Raw genomic sequence first — 23,630 nt, forward strand, 5'->3', positions numbered from 1 at the left:
TGTTGAATTTGTTCACTACCGCCCATCACGATAATCTTTGTACTACTGGAAGGCTGAGATCTGCTTGCAGTGGTAGCATTCGGCCAGACAGAAGAGACATTCCACTGAAATAACAGGATGAATTTATATAACATTGAACAATTGATCGTTGAGAGAAAAAAAAATAATAGTCCAGTTAAACCTCCTGTAATCCTTGTCAGCCTGCAGGTGTTTACATGGTTGGAGGAGAGAGGGGAGGTGGGAGGGAAATCAGGACATCAACAAATGCCACTCTTTCTTGAACAAAACCCATCACTGTTCACATAATGCTTATCACAGGAATGGAAAACCCATTTATTATAATAATCCTTCAAGATGACATTACATGCATGGACAGATATTAAGTAGCTTATATTAACAGGTCCCAGTGAAGCCACGGCTTAAAGTTGAAACATTTGAGTCGGAGAGCGGACATGTCTCTCAGAATATTCCTCTAAGGCATCTATAAGGTTAGCATGGGAGCGTGCCATTCTCATTAAAAAAGACAACAAAGCAGACATCTATGTGTACAATTAGCTGGTGCTTTTTATGGAACTAATTAATAATCATAATAAAATTAATTAAACCATCCCAGTTACTAAATTTTGCTATGATATCTAATTACAAATTTGATAACTGGAAGACAGATATAAATGGGTTCTATTGAGTCAGTGCCCTAGGGGGCACAGAGCTGGCAATCAGCCAAAAGGAGATGGGAAATACATTGGCAGTGGAAACATTTTAGACACCCTATAATATATATAAAGTCATATTGGTACAACTTTTATGTAATTTTAAGTTCATATACAGAGCTAACAATGGCACAAAAAATAAAATAATAAAATAATAAAAAAAGAATTTTCTTTTGCTAGAAGTGACACGTCACAATCTGGAACAAACTCCCCAGCGATGTGGTTCAAGCTGAACATTTGTGAACATTTAAAATCAGACTGGATAGGATCCTTGGATCACTTAGTTACTAATGGACACCAAACGAGCATGATGAGTCAAATGGCCTCCTCTCGTTTGTAAACTTTCTTACGTTCTAACTGTAAACATTTTACAAATTTGGCATATTGTATCATCTTCAACAATAGGTAACAAAGTCTTAGACATTCTTATGTCTCTTCTTTTAGTTGTTTTTGTTTGTATAGCTACCCATTTTTCTATATTGTTTTGACTGTGTTCTGGACTCCACTGTGTAAAATACTGACAGTATTAGGTACAAATTGCAAATGATTAAATACATTTTATTAAAATAGTAACATGCAATCAAGAGCTTCTAACAAGCTGTTCTTTAAAAGGTTTTATCCTCTTTAGATGGGCCAAATTATTTTTTTCCTTTGGAGTCTCAGATGTTGACTGTACTCTTTCTGTACGTCCTATTTTTAATTTCATCGAGGGATAAGATAACAATATTCATCAAAGAGATTTTACCAGTCGGGCTGCTTGTCTGAGTTCATTGCATTCTGTAACATTAAAAAGGGTACAGCTCAGTCAGAAGTAAATCACTTTCATTTAATTTCAGATACTCTGTTCCAGATGGGCTCTCTCTCAGACTGCCTTTCGGTTTTTCGTTTGAAAGATGTTTTATCATCAGAGGAAGACACAACACAAATTAGAATTAAGTGACAGAAACCATATTCATTTCTCCTGATATAATCTGGTCAGTGTCATATTCCTGTGTTTATTTGGCGTCTTATGTGTACAATACAGAGGGAAATGGATGAGTAAAGAGGTGGAAAATTAGTACTTTGGAACCATTGAATCATAATAGGAAAACTTTAAATGGGAAAATGAACTTGTGAACTGAGGCGGCATGATGATGCACAGAAACTAACGATGCAAGTTCCGGCACTTTCTGAATGCGAGACGACCACCTGTTTTATGTTTAAATGCCATTTACTAAGTCACAGCCATCTGGCTTGTCTTCTGGAAGAAAGAACGAGAAAGAATGAATGAAAAAAAAAGAATCTGGCAAGCATTCAGTTCTTTGACTGCCACGTTGCATTTCCCTTCCAAGCTCACATCAAACAGCAGCTCTTTAACATTTTCGAGATACTGTCGACCCTGTCAATGTAGCGAGGAGTTTGATCTTGTCTCATTTTGCTCTGGCCCCTTCACAAAACTAAATAATTGTACAATTAAGGCTCTTCTGTAGGTTTCTTCTGTTGGTAACCCATGGCTTATCAGACCGAACTCTGAAGCCCAAGCACCAATCGCCTGTGAGGAGACAAAATTAGAATTGGACTGTAAAAGGTCACAGAGCAGTGAGAATGGAGTTCCTGTTGATTGAATCTCTTAAAAGCCTTCCCGGTTTTAGCTCTGTACAAAAAACGAAACATGCGATATTCAATGTGCTTTTGTTTGCTTTACATTACTAATTTGGTTCATTATTTTTATTTGATGAGACTAAAGAAAATGATTTTACTTTTGAAAACTGTTCATTTAAGTTAAAACAAATAAAAAACATAAATGATACAACAGATTATTATTTCTTCCCTTACAGTGTACTTCATGCTGTAGTTTACTGCTGCCAAGTTGCTGCTTGATAATCAGATGGAAGTCGTTCCGTCTCATTCCCATTTTTGGGCTGTTCCTCGTGGCTAGGCCCCTGTGTGGTATACAGGCTCAGATACTCTTCCCTGCCCCACCCCGTAGCTCTTTGATTTTCCTTTACTGTTCCCTTCTGCAATCATAGCTGAGCTCTTGGGACTCTTTGCCATATGAATTCTCCCTGTCGAAGCTATTTTCTTAGAAAAGGACAAGGTTCCAGTACCCTGTGTTTTGCAGGTTGATCCTTGCAGTCATCTTTAGGCTCTATAATAATGCATTAAATATCAGGGCTTTTGTGTTTAATCTATTGTTATATAGAGCAGTAATTGGTCAGTTGCACGCAAGTTATAAATGCCTTTTTCATACCAAGGAACCTTTAGTTTACCAATGCCTGTATAGCCACCAGCTGGACATGCTCTTGTATATGTTATACTGTTATGAGAGCTTGGGAACAATTACTAACAATAATAATAATTATTATAATAGTTATAGTTTTCTCAATTCCTGTTCACACCTTTTACTTTGCATGTAATTGTAAAATATACAAACAAACAAACAAAAAAAGAAACACATATGTCCAAAAATACAAGTATCACTTTGATTCTGATGTGGAGAATTGTAGTGATCCATTATTCAGCACCTCTTGCGCATGGATGAAGGTCATATTATTTCTGAAGTGACGTTCTCCCTGCTCATAGGAGATTAACAACCGTACTGTACAAACCTTAAGTAATTTATTCGGCTTTGCTTCTTCTTGTCTTTCCCTTTTTCTCTTCTCCTGCTCCCTCTCTTATTTTAATGTTACATCACAGCCCCCAGGTTCTTCTCAACTCTAACAAGAGGTGTTAGCTGTAGAGTGCCTGCTGAATATTCATAGAGCCGGGCACATTGATCACCAGTAATCACTACCTTCTCTCTCAGAAAGAATAGAGTCATAAATCTCTCTAACACCGGCTCCAAATCTTTTTAGTTTTTAATGGAATATGTTAAAATATGTCACCTCCCCCCTGCCCACAGGGTATCATTGGTTCACATGACTGCTCTTCCTCCAATACCCTGTTGAGACTATGGTCTGTGCTTCTGAAGTATTTTCCGCATTGCTAGCATGGCTGAATTGTTATGAAAGAGGGGAGGGAAAAAATAAATCCACAGGAAATACTTTAAAACTGCCTGCGGGGATTCTTAAAATAGATTGAAGATTTTGGTCATGCTTTACTACTTTTTTGTGATGTGTTTGCATTAGAATAATCATCACGAGAAAAAATGAACAGGAGGTAAACCTTTATGGCAGTGGCTCTCAAAGTGTGCTCCTCAGACCACCAGCGCTCCACGTGGGTCCGTCAGGTGGGCTGAGTGCGGGCTGATGCAAAAGTAATAATGCCAATGTTTATACCTTTTGTTTCAGACAAGGATTCATATTTTATATACGATATTTAATTTGAAATTTTAGTTAGGTAAACTTATTCAATAGAAACAACATTTTCTGTTGAATGATTTCCATAACGAATATTTTATTTCTTATCATCTGGAGCAAGCCGTTCCCACTTAGCTGCTGCACTCTGTTAGTCACAGCCTATTCGCAATGCAGCACCATTCCTCCCATTAGGATGGCATATGGGAGAGGATGAGGTAAGTGCAGTGGAGTTATATGTAATGGTGGGATAAGATCTAAATGCCCCCCTTAAAAAAACATACAGCTGCATTTTTAAAATACAAAATGTTTTTCTGTTCCTGGAAATTTGAATAATTTTGTATTACTGATATTTAGAGATAAGCAAATGTTTTTTGTCAACAGGGGTGGGCGCCTGGGTGGAAATGTTTGCATCTGCTGAGTGGTGCGCTAGCTAAAGAAGTTTGAGAAACACTGCATTGTGGGTACTGCTTTGTGTAGCATGGAGGAAGGTGTACAGGTGTAGTGTACCTACAGATATAACACATTAGTGTTCAGGTTGCACCCTCCTTCCTCTTTCACATGCTTATAGACTGCTAGGAATTTGGAAGGAAAAAACAGTATTCACACCCTTCATTCAAAATGATTATTCTGTGATTCATTAAGTCTATTAATTTCTATGGAGTGGCAATCCAAATCTGACACACTCAATCTTTGTCATTTTCTATAAGCTGAATTAATGTTCAAAAATATAATACATAACTATAGATGAATTAATGTTATCAGTTGATCAAAAATAACATTGTTTCAAAGGGACAGTGCAAATTCTTCCAATGACAACTCTCTATATAAAACAGGGCTTTACCTGGCTTGCTTTTTCATCGCTATGAAAACTCAAGATATTTTCTTTCTGTGTTTATATTTTCTTTCATGCAATTAACCACGTGACCAAACTTTGACTCTTACCATTTGTGTAAAACCCCCATTAGTTTTCTGTTAACACACTCACACAAACATACATATATTTACATACTGAAGATAAGGTCTGCTTTGGCTAATGAGTGGTGGCGTCACCTCGACACAAAGAATTTAAGCCATGTTTTCACACATCTCTCAATGTGGAAAGTCTTGTCTTTGGCAGCAGTGCGATAATGAGCCAATTCGCTGTCTCTCCTGTGTGGCATTATGCTGAGCTACTGTGACATTGCTGGTCACAATGTTGCAGATTTAATAGCTCATGGGAACAGCGGGAACTTCATGTTTTTCTTTATTTTTTCCCTTTTTTTCATATTATAATTCATGTCTTTGCAGTTTTATTCACAGCTTCAATGGTATGAAAGCTCTGGTGACAGCATCGACAAAACCCCAGAGCAGATAGCAAAAAACATCCTCAGACCATCAGCACACACTCACAATAGCCAAGGACTGCATTCCAGCTGGTACCATATCATTGCTCCAATCCATAAATCACGGCACCAAATTGATTGAAAAGATTTTTTGCCCTGCTGGTTATGAAACTAAAGATTTAAAGATACTTATTAAAATCTGCAGGACCAAGACCCTTGAGGGGTAATAACACTGTGCAGGGTTGTTTTGGAAATACAAGACTCACATATGTGTCCCCATTAAATGGATTACTGGCAACAACAATGAAGATACACTTAATGGACAATATTCTGCTGAAAGGTTGGATGAATGAAGTGAGAAGGGAAGCATCCGCATGCAAAGGACTTGTCTATCTTGTATCTTGCCTCATTAAACAGTTGAGATCACCGTCTGTGATACAATTTGCTTTGCAGTAGACGTGAAATCTAAATTTTCCACCAATAACAATGGCCTATAACTCAAGGTGTTTTCAATCACAAGCTAAAGATCATGTTAATTGTGACTAATTAAAACATGTATTAGTTGAATTGGGCAATTGACTGATTGCCTGGCATGAGAACCAGGAGACCTTGTTGTGTATTTCTCTGGGACCAGATTTGGAGACTGAATTTACTGCAGCAAGAAATTAGAAATCGAAAGTAAGTCAAGGCCGGTCCTCCTGTTTGGGTTTAATACATAATAAATATGTCAATACCTAAATTAATGTTCAGCAAAATCCATTAAACATATGTCAACAACAGCAGTGCTAGGGGTGTAGTCTGCCAGAGAACACAGGGAGAAGTTTGGAGTGGAAGAATGTGGGGAAGGGAGGGGTTCAGAAACATCAGGGAGCAGACAGAATGGATTCATCTTGTCAAGGCTTCAAATCAATGATGCTATGAGACAATCCATTAACCTTGATGAGTGAGGCCTTGAAATTCTATTTAACCTGTTTACAAAAACTGCCATTTAAATCTTTGATACACCCTTAAGGCATGTTCAGGCTTCTGAAGGAGGTAATTCCAATGGGGAAAACAACCTCAACTTGAGAACTGAAAGAGTTTAGGGTCTGCATGGCAACCAAAGCCCTGCACATGCTTCCAAACATGTTAAATTTTATTGAATTAACAGTGAGACGCATTAGCAATGCTCTGATTAAACCCTCACTGTGCTTTATCAAGACACTAGCTGAACAATGTTTTCCTGCCTGAGAGGACAAAAGATAATGAGAAAAAAAATGTTATTGTCTGCAAGCAAGCATCTTTTGCTAATAAGCTTTGGGTGTGGTTTATTGGAGGGTGTGTTTTAATGTTTCTTATTAGTTACCCTGGAAAGCTGACGTAATTCCAAAAAGACGTAATTCATTATTTGAAGCCCTATCACTGCCATATTATATCGCTAACCAGGCAACTGCACAATGTGGTACATGTTTCCATTAGTGGGGAATACAAATATGAAGCTTTTGTAAATTAATTCAAATATGTATTATGTACGATTCTGTAGTGATTACAGAAACACACAATTCCACGGGCGCTAAATGCAAGGTCAAATTCAGGTTTCCACAGCAACAAGAATGTCAAACTCATGTGTATGACATAAAAGCCTAAACTGAGGTCAAAACATAAATTCTGCTTTCAACTCTACCTCTTTACGGGAGGCCTTGCTGTGTAAATCGCTGATTAGTCATTATGAAGAATCCTTTACTGTGCAAACTAAAAAAGTGACATAGTTAACCTGAAAGCCATTTCACGATTATCGCTTTAGTTCAAAAGTGCTAATTAAAAATCCCAGATGTCTACAAAGGCATTCATTGATTCATTGCAGTTTAAATATAACTTGGAAACTCTACATAATAGGACGCATCTAATAGCTTCTGTGACCCTCAAAAAGTTAATGACCGGTGGAGATACAGGAAATGACCTTTTTTTTTAATCTTTTACTTACCAGTTTCTATTTATGCGTGTTGCGTAGCACTGCATCATTCTAAATCCACTTGAAAAGCTGCGATTTTCATTCTGATCGTGATAAGTGCACTGCAGTGTATATATCAGCTTTTATCTGTAGTCGTTTCTGTTTTCTTATTCAGCTGATAGCTATGATGTCCATTTGTGTTTGAACAAGCCTGCCACTTTCCAAAGGTGGGGCAAGGGAGACTGGGAACTGCAAAGCGTAAGGGATTATGATCCTATATAACAACGCAGCATGAACTGAGTAAGTGCTGCTCTGTGGGATAGCCAACTTGCAGCGTGTGTCCCCATTTCAAACATGATGATTGATGTTGCAAATGAGAGAGTCGTGTAAAGTTCCCTGGCCATCCCAATGCGTGCGTCTACACTGATTTAAGATTGCTCTATGTTCTTACCAATCATTGCGGTTATAAATCCTTCTTGTATGCACACTGGGTTACTAATTCAATTGCCAGCACAAGCTTTATTACCAGAGCACACTGTTTTGTTTTGCAGTGCTTGGAAATAAAAGTGTGAACAGCAAACATATGTGATTATCTGCCTTTTGAATCTGTGTTTTGCTGAATTGCAATGTTGAGGAAGATAATTTCCACTGACACTGTGGAGTATCCAAAAAACCCTATTTATCCTCTCAGAGAGTATATCTGTATTTTTTACTTCGTTTTTTGCCACTTGTACCAACTTTTAAATATCACCACAGAAAAACATGAACACTTTGCATATTAAAATGGTGGTCAGTACATTATTGTGATAATTAATTAACAAAGTAGGACTAGGCCTAAAAGGTCAATATTTCATATTACTTAATATTTAAGGTATACTTTACTCATTACAAAAAAATAAGTAATAAGTAAAACACCTCTTTCTACTGGCACTTTTAAAATCAAGATGTGATCACAATAATTAAAGCTTCTTTCACATAATGTGATACTCTGAGAGAACTTAGAATCATTCACTACAAGTAACTAGATACGGTATAGTCCTCTTTGGCTTTGCTCAATCCGTCCAAAGGCATGTGTAGATTAAAGACCAATATCAAAGAACATGAAGCATGCAGAATGGTACACATGTAGATGTTTTCCTATCAACAGTGATGTGAATGGACTGGCCACCAAATACACATAATATCTCTGTCGATACAGGCCAATCCCATTCTACGGAGTTGGGAGAGATGGAGTGTTTTTTCTCCAGAAGAGCATTTCAATGCACAGTGCCAAATGGGGCATATGGTACCAAATTCACTGACCTGGAAAGCCATTCTTGTCCAGTGGATGTTAGACTGAAAAAGCACTATTGGTATTAGCAACATCCAGCCTAAAACACACAGAACAAAAGGAGGAAAATGCAAATGCTGGGTTGTATTTGGTACCCTTATATCTCCCTTCAGAAATCAATTTAAAAATAAATAAAGTTAAAGATTTCATCAGCCAGTCACTGGATAATGTTATTTTTTGACCACCAGGATGTGCCCCTAAAGGATAAGTGACATCCTGGGGTGCCCCATCTGTCCCTGAAGACACATACATATCATTACAAATTCTGCCTGAGCTCATTCGTATTTAGCCTCTGAAGTTAAATAAGAACAGCTAAAACTGGTAGTCCAGTTCTTTCAATAAGGTTGCTTAAAACATAACTCTGGATCAAATGGAGCAGGACCACTATTGACCTCTGAGTGTCAGTTTAATCTCATAAACAATCTTGGATTTCACTGTTTACAACATAGTCATAATACTATTTGAATTGCTCACTCATCTTAGCTAAGTTTGTAATGTATGAAACTTCATGCATTATTAGCTTTCTCAAGATATTAGCTTGAATGCCTTAAAAAGCCCTGGCTCATGGCTTGTTTTCTGACAACACAAATGTTATGGACTAACATCTCCCTCCAGTCCAAGCCATAATGTGGACAAGGCATCTGTAGCTGATTACTACACACACTTTATTGTGTTTAATTTAATTTGCCTCTTTAATCAATAATTTATAATGGGCGTTGCCATTTACTTGAAACCATCTTTAATGTACATGGCACCCTATTAAATATGTTTGAATAAACAGGTAATTAAAAGGGAGATAGGTTACATATATATTACATATATATTGCACGACTAATCACAATTAATTTGCTGAAATGTTCCACAGAACTATTTACAACATAATAAGAAATGGTCCGATTTGAACACCATGGGTGTTTCATTACTACATACAGATGGTTAAAACTTTTAGCGCAACATGAATTAACTGCAGAAATATTAACCAGATATCTGATAAATGTTTGAACAATGTTGTCCATTCATAGGACTGATGCATCACATGGTTTTAACATGGGGATTAGGCAGATTATCCGAGCACATGGGCCATGTTCAATGCAGCATTGTTCTCAGCTTGTTTTCTTGAAAGTCTCTCTATGGCCTATGTGCAGTGTACAGCTAAAAAATGCTTCCGCAGTGCTCCTCCAGCCAGCCAAAGTGTAATCAATGGAAACAATTTTCTATAGTATGGTGTCAAAATAATCACTTCGGCTGCACTTTTTATTTATTTATCTATCTATATATCAAACTATGTATTTATTTATTTGCAAGTGCAGCTATGAATGAAAAAGATGGGACTGTGAATTGGATCACTCAAAATACAAATGGACACTGAAAATAGGCACAGAGGATATTTGAGAGGATGGAAGGACATCTTAATTTATTTTTTCAAACACGATCTTGCAGAGTCCAAACACAGAAATGTATTTCCACAACAGAAAAATAAATGCCACCAATCCTAGAGGTGACATTATGAAGGTTACAGACAATATGGTATGTAATTACTAATTAAGCTGTCTGTAGGTCTACAAATGGCTCTCTTGACTATCTAAACAATGGTGTTTTTTAAAACAGTTATCCCTATATGACATTGTTCTCTCTGCAGAGAAGTATTACAAAGCTAGTCAGTCCCTTTCAGTAACTGGGGGCTGGGGTTGGAGGCAAAGCCAGAAGATACTGTGGCCTTGAGTCCAAATCGCCTGCTTTAATTCCACATTGGTCTCTGTCAGGGCATCAAGACCAACATAGGTCTTGCATTTCCTGAGGGAAGACGGTGAGGACACACAACACCCTGGTCAACTGATAAGAACCCTGGTCGATACCTGTGAAGGTGACACTGATAAACCAAGCTTGTGTACACTGAGAAACCCCAGGCTCGTTTGGAGTGGTGACATGTTCTTATATATTATGCACACACTGAAACACTGTTCCCGACCCATTCCTATATTCTGTGAGCAGTAATCTCCCGCCTTCCCTCCCAAACTGCCTTCATCCTAGTCTTTCTTCAGATTCTGAAGGGTTTTCCATTCAGATGTGCACGCATTCAAACCAGTTTAACTTCAGGACGATTATGACATTTCGCCTGTGATGTTGCCTTAAATTCAATTCAACGGAAGAGACAAACACAAGCCAAGGAATACTTCTTGCTTCTTGTTACCCTTGATCATACCGAATTGGAAATACAGTGTGAGGAGTCTGGTTATAAAAATAAATGCATTTGAATGCATTCATACAGCAATGGAAACTGGCTTTTGCATCCCAGCCTTGATTTATATGTATTATTCAGTTCCTCCATTATTAGCTGAGCCAAAATTAACAGGCAGCTCCCATCTAGACTGTTATGCCAGCTTTATTCTGGTAGTTGTTCCTGGATTTTGGATGTCTTAGTTTACATTCAATTTACTTTCATCACCTGGGCTTCCTGGCTCAGGCTTTTGCAGAATTGGCGTAAGGGCTGGTTATGCAGCGTAAGGGAAGGAAAACAGTAGATTGTGAATTACTTGTTGTCACACAAATAATTCCATTGGCTCACACTCAGAGAAAAACTGTAATTTGCTGCAAACCACATTTTGGTAGACACGCATGTGAAGAGCAGAAGTATTTCAAACTGTTGCTGCTTGCTAACAGCCAAAGTTACCTACTCTGCAAGTTCTTAGAATTACCCATATCTTCATGCTTAAAACCCCTTCCTTATTTAATCATCTTTAACACGAGACAGTGCCAACTCCCCATCTTTCACTGTCACTCAATGTGAATCCACTTTGTTTAAGAAAAAGGTTATCAGACAAGTGATACAGGTGATTCTGATACTGCATTTTATTAGACCAAATTTGGATTTTCTATCGCCATGTAGTACATTAAAAACATAACACTGCAAGTAGGTACATTCTTATTAATCATATGTCAGCATATTTTCCCACCTTTGTAATTAATGGTTAACACATGCTGACATTCTCATCATGGATTTACAATTTGCAGATAATATCCTTCAAGACAGAGCTAGCCAGCAGTTTCTGAATTGCTTAAATGCATCAGATAATCACTCAGCCTCCAAATACTGCCACCATGACAACACAAACATTTCAGGGCCTTATAGTCACTGAGCCCAAAACACTTCCCTATCCCTACCCTGAATTATGTCCAAAGTATTGGCAAAATGTGACTTATTTCTATACAAGAATAATGCATGCATTTCTTCATAACAATGCATGAATGCAAACATAAATATACATGGAAAGAATTCGAATATTATACTGAATATAATGCTCCTTCTGTATTTATAATCATCCTTTTCGCTACTTTTTTTTTGTTAACGTGTAAGGCATTTGTTATGCAACAGGCAAATGTTATAATGCACCATTTTATAGCAGGCTGCGCTAAAGGTAAAGCTGATTTTGTTCTGCTCGCCATGATGAAAGAATACTAGTTCATTCTGTGAAAGATTAGCAGCTGAAGCTGTCAGGATATCACAATCTCATTATCTGACAAAACAAAAAAGCTGAAAGACGACGCACTCAGAAGCAGTGTCCAATTATCTCACGGCGGCTTTTTCTTGTCACCTTGAACACAGACGACGCAGAAGAGAACAGCAATGGCAGGCGTCTTATCAATTCTGAATGACTAAGTTGGACAGCAATTTTTTCTCTTTAAACAGCTGAGGTCTGGCCACTTTAAAAGAGAATTGCATATAAAGTAGCCTGGGTTTCGTGGTAGACCCAATGAAAAAGTCAATGATGATCAAGATCATTACCAATGAATGTTACTTTAAATATACACTCACCTAAAGGATTATTAGGAACACCTGTTCAATTTCTCATTAATGCAATTATCTAACCAACCAATCACATGGCAGTTGCTTCAATGCATTTAGGGGAGTGGTCCTGGTCAAGACAATCTCCTGAACTCCAAACTGAATGTCTGAATGGGAAAGAAAGGTGATTTAAACAATTTTGAGCGTGCCATGGTTGCTGGTGCCAGACGGACCGGTCTGAGTATTTCACAATCTGCTCAGTTACTGGGATTTTCACGCACAACCATTTCTAGGGTTTACAAAGAATGGTGTGAAAAGGGAAAAACATCCAGTATGCGGCAGTCCTGTGGGCGAAAATGCCTTGTTGATGCTAGAGGTCAGAGGAGAATGGGCCGACTGATTCAAGCTGATAGAAGAGCAACTTTGACTGAAATAACCACTCGTTACAACCGAGGTATGCAGCAAAGCATTTGTGAAGCCACAACACGTACAACCTTGAGGCGGATGGGCTACAACAGCAGAAGACCCCACCGGGTACCACTCATCTCCACTACAAATAGGAAAAAGAGGCTACAATTTGCACAAGCTCACCAAAATTGGACAGTTGAAGACTGGGAAAATGTTGCCTGGTCTGATGAGTCTCGATTTCTGTTGAGACATTCAGATGGTAGAGTCAGAATTTGGCGTAAACAGAATGAGAACATGGATCCATCATGCCTTGTTACCACTGTGCAGGCTGGTGGTGGTGGTGTAATGGTGTGGGGGATGTTTTCTTGGCACACTTTAGGCCCCTTAGTGCCAATTGGGCATTGTTTAAATGCCACAGCCTACCTGAGCATTGTTTCTGACCATGTCCATCCCTTTATGCCCACCATGTACCCATCCTCTGATGGCTACTTCCAGCAGGATAATGCACCATGTCACAAAGGTCCAATCATTTCAAATTGGTTTCTTGAACATGACAATGAGTTCACTGTACTAAACTGGCCCCCACAGTCACCAGATCTCGACCCAATAGAGCATCTTTGGGATGTGGTGGAACGGGAACTTCGTGCCCTGGATGTGCATCCCACAAATCTCCATCAACTGCAAGATGCTATCCTATCAATATGGGCCAACATTTCTAAAGAATGCTTTCAGCACCTTGTTGAATCAATGCCACATAGAATTAAGGCAGTTCTGAAGGCGAAAGAGGGTCAAACACAGTATTAGTATGGTGTTCCTAATAATCCTTTAGGTGAGTGTATATATATATAATAAGCAAGTAAATGAAGATAATATTTCTGGAATGAAGTCCGTGGTTGCAAATTTTCCATTTAAAATGTGTGAATGGTACAGCGAGAAACACTTAAGACTGAAAAAGGCTGATTACACTGAAAATGTGACGATTCTCCTTCCATTTGGATGTAACATTTCTCTCCCTTACTCTTACAGACTCTGACACTTATATGATTTATTTGGCAGAATGAAGAGTGTGTGTGCAGGATGAATGATATTGCAGTCACAAGGGAGAATATATTTGACTTAATATCTTACAGGAGAACTAGCGTGGTTCCAAACATTTCGTTTTTATACGTCTTTACGCATTGCAGTTAGTGGGATGTATGTCAGTTTTCCAGTTCAATTCTAACATATAAACCACACCAAATAATGGTGGATATCAAATGCCTATTTTGGGGTTTCAGGATGTGTCGTTCCATTAATTTCCTGGATAGCAGAAACACAGCAGAAAAACTGCACAAGCACCAGATTTGTCTTCCCTATGGCAACTCGAGTCACTATTATGAAGTCAACCCAGTGTTAGTGTTTCACAGTCTTACTCCTTGATCGTAATTATAGTTTACGTAGACAATGAGAAGTGTTGTGGGCTGTGGGACAAACATGGAATATTTTTTTCCTTTCCAACAACAGAGAAGATTTTAGAGCAGTGGAGACTGCTATGATAATTTTGGTTGCAGTGCATTTCAATATATGAATCTATGTATCTCAGAATTAAGATTCTGTAGTTTTGTACTTGTACGAGCTTTTCCATCTCTGTAGGATTGGAAGCCACTACAAGCTCTCCCTTTCTGGACAAATGATAGATGTAGAAACGATTCACAGATTAATCAATTGCTGGCCTCCAAATGATATAATTTAATTTTCCATGGAATGCAGACACATTAAATATCCACTTCCAACTAATGATCAACTAAATGTCTCAACAAATTTGACATTTCCCATATACCTGCGCTATATTAATGTATATTTCTGTATTCGTTTATGAACCCTTTATAAAGTGACATTTGCAAAACCTCAACTAAAGTGTTGCCAATTACATAAAAAAGGGTTGTTTGCTTACTTGAAGTTTAACGTTTCCAGTCTGCTTTTTGAAATGATGAGTAATCTGCATTTGTATGTCTATTTATTTTAAGAGTACAAAAACAAGCCAACCAACAAACAAACAAAAAACCCTCAATGCAGAACTTTTTTCACAGGTACATGTCCCAGGTAACCTTGCTCACCATTGAGGCCTGAGGAATGAGTGTTCCTGACAGGGTCGTGGCACTTTATTTAGTGGAGCAGAAGGGAACATTCTGTGAAAAGCTTCCACAAGAACGGTATCTCTAGATTTCACACAGTATCCTTGTTTACAGATACTTTATGGCCAAGGGTGTCAAAAAGGACAGGAGACACTTAACGTGTCCTTTGCTACTGACGGGCTCGAGATCTTGGACATATCGGCAACTTCTAGTAATCCTCAATCAGTCTCTGGCACCTGATCACTTATATAAACCTCAGTGCAGCAACACAGCCTGATCAGACACACAGAAGCTTGTCCCCTCTTGTCTGGTGCAGTACCCATAAAAGCCCATCAGAGGAGACAGTGTCCAAGTTCCCTGGCAACTCACCCGGCACTGCGCTCTCAGAGACTCATCAATCACGCCCACCTTCAGCTGTAGCACCACTCCCCAAAAGCTGAGTGGTGCCATATAAGTTCAGAAAAGGGCAAAAGGCAACAATGGTACAGTATAATTTACAACCACAGCGTTGTGTGATATCACATTAGTGTCAGAAAGTCCTTTCCTTATGTTCCCTGGCTAGGGTTGTATTGCTTTTATGTGTCGATGTTGTTTAGTACAAAGACAACATTATTACTAGTAGTAGGTAGTAGTAGTAGTATTATGATGTAATTTAGCTGAAGCCTTTATGCATGACAACTTGCACATTTTCTACAAACATTATCACAGAAATATAGACTGTGGATTAATTAAAATGGTACCTTTTGTCAACACTCCTCATAGGTTGAGAATGCTGTGGATGACTGATCCCTGAACCACATCCTCGGCTACATGGTTGAGCGGTCCGTTTGAGACTCTAATGACTCTTTGTAAAGACGCACCTCTTTCCAGTACTGTTTCCACCAATGACCTTGTGTGGCCTCTATTATGCGGAGATTATTCAAAACTAATTTAAAACCAGAGGCCTGTTATTAAGCTTCCCTAAATGAAAACCTGCAGTTAATATTCATGCAGTGCATTTGCCATTGCACTTCCTTCCTGTACACCTATATCTTCCTTCACAGTCCTCTTGCCATTATGGCATCAAAAACAAAACAAAACGCACCTTGGTATAGAGAACGCTGTATGTTAGTCGCCTTGGATAAATGCAAAAAACAGATAACAGTGGCAATTTGAGATGAGAAACTGTTTCATAGTCACAATTCCCCTGTGGTTCTTTCACTTCTGTCATCCTTAGTTGTGTAAAAATACTGGATCAATACAAGCAAATTCCCCCAGAGATACCTTGACAAAATTGGTTGTAAGGTTTAGCCTTGCCTAAACAATTATATTTCAAGTTGTGTGCAAATTTTGTCAAATGCAAAATTACCTTTGTAAAGAATGGTATTTCCTGTTTCTATTATTTGCCCCCTTTGCCAAGTAATATGTTTTAGAAAAGGACATAAAAATCAACCAACGTCCGGATTCATAAATCCAGTGTATTACACAGGATAGAATGGAGATGGGATGATACATTCACTGGAAGGAACATAATTCATTTTTGTTCCTAAAATTTTAATTACAAATTAATTATTTAACATATTATTTCATGTAATTGGTAATGCTGTTAGGTTTTGCACTTTTGAAATAAAAAAATAAAAAAGCGTTAATGAATTTTTCAGATATACTGATTTTTAATTGACTCATAAAAATAAATGTAGCTTTGGACCGAACTGTAATACTTCATTAATATTTTATAAGAGCAAGACAGAAGGCATAAATAACTGTGGGGTGACTGTAATATCTGTTCTTTAATGAAATCAGGAAATACACTGATCTGAAGAAGGCTTTGAAATCAGTGGCCTTCCACAGACCTCAGTGGCGGAAGTCTACTTGTCAATCTGATTGCAATTGAAAATGAAAAAGATGGGTGACTTTGTTGAACTGAAAATCCTCGCTGTGCATTAATAAAACGTATAGTGCGCCGCTCCATGGTCAGTCTCCATACAGGAAAGTAAACACATTGTTGGAAATCTACTGCTGCACAGATACACAAGGTGAAACTGAAGAAGTCTGTGCCTAATTTAGAAAGCAACACAGGGGATATCGCCTGTTACAGCTGATTCCAGTCCATGTTGAGAGCACTCAGACAGAGCCATGTCCTATATGTTCTAGACTGCTTTAAAATTCAGATTGGAACGTGTTTCTTTGCAGGTACACTATCACAGCTGCTGAAAATGAATAGGGAAATCAAAATTTGCATCATACTTTCATAAAATATTTGATGCCAGAGAAAACTGAGCTACAGGTCACATACAAATGCATGTTGAGAGTTTTCTCCAGTTTTTCTCCATCTGATTTGGGGATTTTGAGCATCCATTATCCATTCACCTCCACATTGAGCTTAGCTGTTTCTTTGAAATCAGCCTTATTTATATGGGCTGTGACACTCAGACTATCCATTCCTATCAGGCAAAAAAGGTATTGCTCAGTCATGCATGTCTGGGTGTCGGTATGTGTGTTTGTGTGTCTGCATCAATTTCAAATAAAATGTCATTGCTGTATACAATGGCAAATGTAATGATGTCTGCTGACTAAAACTCCTCTGGAGCCTGATCAGACTGTATTTACAAGATTGTATTTCTATATTAGCACTGAGAGACATCATCTTAACTGTTGCACAGTTAGATGAATGGTAATTCATATAATGAGAAGAAAAACATGACCACGGGTATGTCAGAATGCCCCACTTTTACAGGCATGTCAGCATGATTTACTAGCACATTAATCGTGGTATATTTTTTATGGGTCTTCAAGCTATATGACACAGGAGGTCATTTCATTACATAATTCCTTCTGGTAATACTGCAGTAACAAAACACTAAATACGGTGACACAAGCAGGGCCTTTAGACGCAATCTTCTGAGGACTTCTAATGCAGAGGGAAACAACTACAGATACAAAAGCATAAAGGGGCAGATAGGTTAAAAGCTTACCTCCGTGCATATTCAGACACAATAATCTGCCATTTAAGGTATGCGCCAAAAGTGCTTTGAATGCACTGTTAAAATAATTGATGCCAATTCAGCAAATGGCCCAAAAGACTACAGTCAATGCAATCAGACGGAGAAATCAAACGGCGCCTTTTTCAGCTCATTTTCTGCTTTGTGAAAGATGTGTACTGTACACCATTGTTATTGTGTCTGCCTCTTTTGACTATGGCCTTTGTCCTTACTTCCCTTAGTGGTCTGGTCTATGGTAATACAAGAAAAAAAAATACATAAAACATAATTACGCCATGTACCGAGCATCTGCCCACTGATCACCTGGCAGCCCTGCTTGGGGGATTAAGTTCAGAAATAAAATGACTTTGTGAGGAAGAAGGCACTGACAAACATATTGAGCCATCCTGGCTGTGCAAACAGTTCTCTAACAGCCACCACACAGACAATAGCAGCAATTGTCTGCACCGCTGCGGTTGAGCCAGTTCTGGGTTTAACCACCAACAACCAACATGTTCTAGCTTCATATTACTATTTTTTAATTTTACACACTGCGGCTGAGCTTTTTTGAATTGTGCTCCTATGATGTAGGCATTTCATGTGCTGCAGCATGGCTGTGGCCCAACTGTGTCTTTAGACCTGGGCATGAGACCAAAGCTCAGAAAGATAACCAGGAAAAATACAGAAAACAGAAACAAAACACGGTACAACTGCCTTCTTATAACATCAGGAATTTTGAAAACTGCTCATTTATACAATCAACCTGTGACACTGTTATCGAATACAGTGAATTCCACTGGACTATAACAGCTTTTCAGATTTTTTCAAGTGGTATCTGGTGCGTGTTGCAAAGCTTGCCCAGTGATGAAACAACCAGCAAGCCTGCACAGTATCCAATTAATGCTTCAGCTGGTTTGGAGAGCTCTAGTCAGAATGCACCCAGAGTCAAAACTAGTTTCATCTCTATTACAGTACCATCGCTGACTTCAGCTTCAACTCACTCCACCATGTTAATCATAATTTAGGCTATTAGGATTGCTTGTTTATTGACCACATTCAGCGCTGGCCTGAACGGTTGCTCTAACCCCAGTCGATAGCAGTTATTGCGCAATCATGCATTTCCGTCGCTGGCTATGAACCGTCAATCTACGGCAGCACTGCTCTCGCCAACAACGGGTCAATATCCGTTTTTTATTATTTCTGCTGCTTCTGTCCAGACACGCTGAAACATAACATGTACATCTTTAGCAAACAAAATACCCATATTCATTGCTAGAGCACTGGACAAAAAACATGATATGCAGCTAAAGAGCGCCATAGCTCTTTGAGTAACTCCACAGCAGCAGCATGGCATGGAGCAAGACACATGGCTTTCCCACTCTGCCTGGGATGTTTAATAGGATACACCCTCAAATAATGAATTCACCCACTCACCTATATAAAGTGAGGAATCTTTCCTCTTCACATGGTCATCTATATAGGAGACGCCCAGGGGCTGCACAGGTGTGGCCCCAATCCCTAGTAGAACCTGGGCTCCAATCAGCAGTAGGTACATCATGTTGGTGTTAGTCCTGTTCCCACAGATGAAGCCAGACTCCGAGCTCCCCGAGGCCCTAATGGAGGTGTTGGAGCACACGTCTCTGCCGTCCTCCCCGCGCCAGAACTCCCCGGCCTCGTACTCGTACTGGTGGGTGAGGAACTCCGGCAGGGCAGACAGGAGAGCGCCCAGCGCCATCACAATGCCCCCGCAGCCAATCAGGCGCGGCCGGTGTCCCTTGGCGCCAAAGTAGCTGACAAACAGGATGAGCGCCAGGTTCCCGATCTCGAAGCTGCTGGCGATCACGCCCACGTCGGCACTCTGCAGGTTGAACCTCCGCTCCAGCGTGGTCAGAACACTGACCTGGGGACACAAGACAGACTGCTGGTCACATACAACGCATTCAAAACACACTACACAAATCGCAAATGCCTGCTTTACTCTGAATGTTTCCCTGATGAAAACCTACTGAAAAATAATGATTGATAATAGTAAAAATCAAGAGCCAGCAAGGATTCTATCTATCTATCTATCTATCTATCTATCTATCTATCTATCTATCTATCTTTCTACCTAAAATAACATCCTACTGTTGTAGTAAAACATATTTACCACCCTTCATTTGAAATGTTATTCAGAGATTAATTTAGTTTAATTCATAATAAAAACAATTCAGATGCAAACATGTGTGACCTTCCAATGGGTTTTTACATCAAATTGATCCAGATTATAAAACCTTTATCTACACTTAAAGCGATGTGGCTTGCTAGCTCACAGTGGAAACCGTGTGTTGACTGAAACAAAGACCAAAAACTGTACTTTACATGCTTGAAGTATGGCAATAGTCTCAATAGTACCATCCGCAGAAGCATGAAAATGCAGAGCAAAAACATACAATTGGCTGTAGTCAGTGCTGGCATAAAAAATCAGCATATTAAAATCACAAGGACGAGATGGAGTAATCTAATAACCATCTTGATGCACACCAGGCCTGTGTTTAACCTCTAAGGAGAGTGGAAAATCTGAATAAAGTTTAAAGTGAGCCTGTGGCAGTCCTAACTTTGTATTATGGCAAAATGAAAATCAAGTCAATAGTGCTGATTCCTAGTTCAAATGGAAACGGAACAGAAGAACTTGATCAAAGGCTGGGAAAAATCATCCTCTCATGCACACACGTGCACACACACACACACACACACACACACACACACGCGCACACACACGCGCATGCACGCACACACACATACGCATGCACACAAGGAAGAGGTTCAGTTTTGTTTTAAAGCTTTCAATTACAGGAAAGCGGACACTGTAGCTCTTTCACTGTGTCTTCTCTACACTCAGCTCACAGTTGGTGTGAATTACTCGGAAACTCTACTTGGAAACCTGCTTTACACTGTGGCATGTTCTACTTGAGTTTAGACCACATGAGTGTTTTTCTATTGATCATGTTGTGTGCACGTCTTGAATGGTTTAAGATGATCTGCACGTTATATTAAAAGAACAAATATGAGTCACAGCTTTGTATCATGTCTTCTCAAATTAGAGGATTCCATGATTTTGCACAGCACTCATTTTGCCCCGCATCCAAACCCGGTAAGCATGTGCAGTGAGAAGCAGATATCTACGTCAATCCAGAACAAACACTTGCTAAGAATGGATTCAAGTTAATTTTGAATGTTTCTCTTAATTTTCTCATTAAGGATTATATAGCATTTAGCCTATATGCTGTACTGATACATTTTAAGATTATAGATCGTTCTAGATCAACAAAGAAAAAAACAGCGTTGGCATCATATGTCATTCAGTGGTGACTATGAAGATCAGCAAGTTACTGATCAAAAAGAGACACAGGCATACAGACTTTTATAAGTAACACTAAATCCTCACTGTCTAAAGAACTGGAATTAATAGTTATTCAGACCAATTAAGTCAACAAGTGATTTAATTAAGCTATTAAGTGTCCAGGTGGAACAAAATCAAGAGCAACCCTTATCTCTTCAGAAAAAGCAGTAAGTAACATACATTAGAACATGATTATTTTTATAAACTAATAATTATACCCTTTCTTTAACTCTAATTTAATTTGAAATGAGTTGAAAAGTTCAAAGACCACAATATTGATTGTCAGCAAGCCAGTCACAATGTCAATAAAAAAACAACAAACACGTGACTACCAATTTTAAACAAACAGTTTTGATTTTGACAAATATTTTAGCTCATCTCTTCAGGTTAACCAAAAACAAACTGAAGACCAGACAGAAAACAAGTCTAATTTGGGAATAGACATATCTTTGTATACTGAGGTGCATTCCTTTTGTAGCTCACCCCTCAATTACTACATGTGAACAATCAATTACCAATGGTTCATTGAGCGTAACTCTTTCAACTGAGGAATTACTCAATTGTATAATTATGCAATTAAGCAGTTCACCAATTGAATGTTCTAACTGAACAGGGCATAGTTGAAATGCTTGTATCAATCAGAAAGCCATTTCTACCACGTCTAAAGCCCTTTGATAATCCAAAAACATCTGATGAGATGAGATTAAAAATGTGCCTAAATATCACGGTTTGGGGTTGTAAAACAGGATGTCTTTTTTTATGAGAAATGGAAACTTGGAAACTTCCAAAAACAGGAACGTAATTGATGTAAACAAAGACCACAAAATAAATAGGCCTTAAATGGATGCAAGCATCTGTTTGTCTATTTTTGGAAGTTGTACCCTTTCTACTTTTCCTTCAAGTTAACTAGACTTTCACTGTAGTATTGAGTGAAATCTAGGTTTTCCTGCCAAGATTTGTATTACTATTATTTTTTTTACAGCAGAGATTTGCACCAGTTTTCTATGAAGCGATTCAGGAAATTGATACATTCTGACAGCTAGCATTTCAGATACAATGGATTTTAAAAAGTATATAGAATAAAACTTAAACAGCAATTAAAACGCGTAATACTCTTGTCATTCAGTCTGTTCAGAATAACTGTACAATACTGGTCAATTAATTATCATGGACACACACACTATTTCTTTGTTACAATTCTGAATATATATTTTTCTTCATACACCGGATGCACGGTTTGTCCAAACCTTGCCAATATCAAAAATACTTCACTTTGTTAATAACTGCAATAAACCCCCTGATTACTGTGAATTATCACGGGTTAGTTGATGTTGTCTCTTTGGTAAGCTCTTGCTTTCACCCAGACAGTAATCCCTTCTGATCAGCTTCAGCAAAGTAACGCTGAGTGAAAGCAGGGCAAAGCAGTCTCTATATACTGTAGGAGAACAAAGCATATTTAAAAAACAAAAAACACCACACAGACACAGGTCCTATTGCTGACCTGAAATAATACTGCAGTACCGTTTTCTGGGCACTAAAATGGATCCTCCAGTAAAATAAATAGCCATAACCAGTTGAGCAAATGCAATTGGGAGATCCTCCCGATAAAATCGTCCAAAGACAGAAACATTTGTAGAGAAATCTACCTCTAGGTGCTATTGAGCTTCTCTTGCATGACAAATGATAGATAAAAGGTGCAGATACAATAACGGATGATTGTGATAAAGAACGAAGGAGGCAAATGAAAGATACCTAACAGAAATGCATAGAAACAAACATATCCATTTTGCTAGTGTGTAATTTGTATCTTTGGCACGACATTAGAAGAAAAAACGGATACATCAGAATGTTATACAGTGCACAAGATGGAAGATATCACAATTCTGAATTGCAGTAGGTTTGGCTATTCCTTTTTTTCTCTTTTATAAGCTGATATGCTTCTATGACACTCAACTAATCTATAAATCCTACAGTTTGATGAGAATTTCTCTCTATGCTGTAGGGAGTAGGACAGATATTGCATCTTCTTAGAATTAGAAGTCTGCCTGGGTTCCAGACCATATGTATAGTTTTGTTTTTGTGAATTAGAGTGACTTTATGTTTACAATATCAAAGACACTGACATGGAGCTTCTCATACATGATTTCAAACACACAACCTATCCCTTTAACTAAAAAAAAACACCCCCAAAAAACAAAATCAAAAAATTCACCCTGTGCAGCTTAATCACATTTCTATTTTGTTAGAATGGGTTTGTGTGATGCAAAGTGAGAAATGTTCAGTGTGATTTCCAAAAGGGGATAAGTAAGCAGTTTGGTGGCAAATTCATTTTTGTAAAACCTTAGTTGGGCTTATTTTATTAACTCTTTTCAAAGGGTTTATAAAATAGTTTATCATAAACCCACTTTCTGT

General features: G+C 38.4%; 1 protein-coding gene across 1 annotated transcript in view; it reads right to left on the reverse strand.

Annotated features, from left to right (window-relative positions):
- Window positions 1-23,630, reverse strand: part of slco3a1a (solute carrier organic anion transporter family member 3A1a) — an 87,727-nt gene that overhangs the window by 51,624 nt on the left and 12,473 nt on the right. Inside the window, exon 2 of the mRNA XM_066701995.1 lies at window positions 19,271-19,736. Within this exon, the coding sequence (XP_066558092.1) occupies window positions 19,271-19,736 (466 nt within the window). The remainder of the gene's footprint in view (window positions 1-19,270; window positions 19,737-23,630) is intronic.

This window comes from Amia ocellicauda, chromosome 4 (genome assembly GCF_036373705.1).
Source record: "Amia ocellicauda isolate fAmiCal2 chromosome 4, fAmiCal2.hap1, whole genome shotgun sequence".
Lineage (NCBI taxonomy): Eukaryota > Metazoa > Chordata > Actinopteri > Amiiformes > Amiidae > Amia > Amia ocellicauda.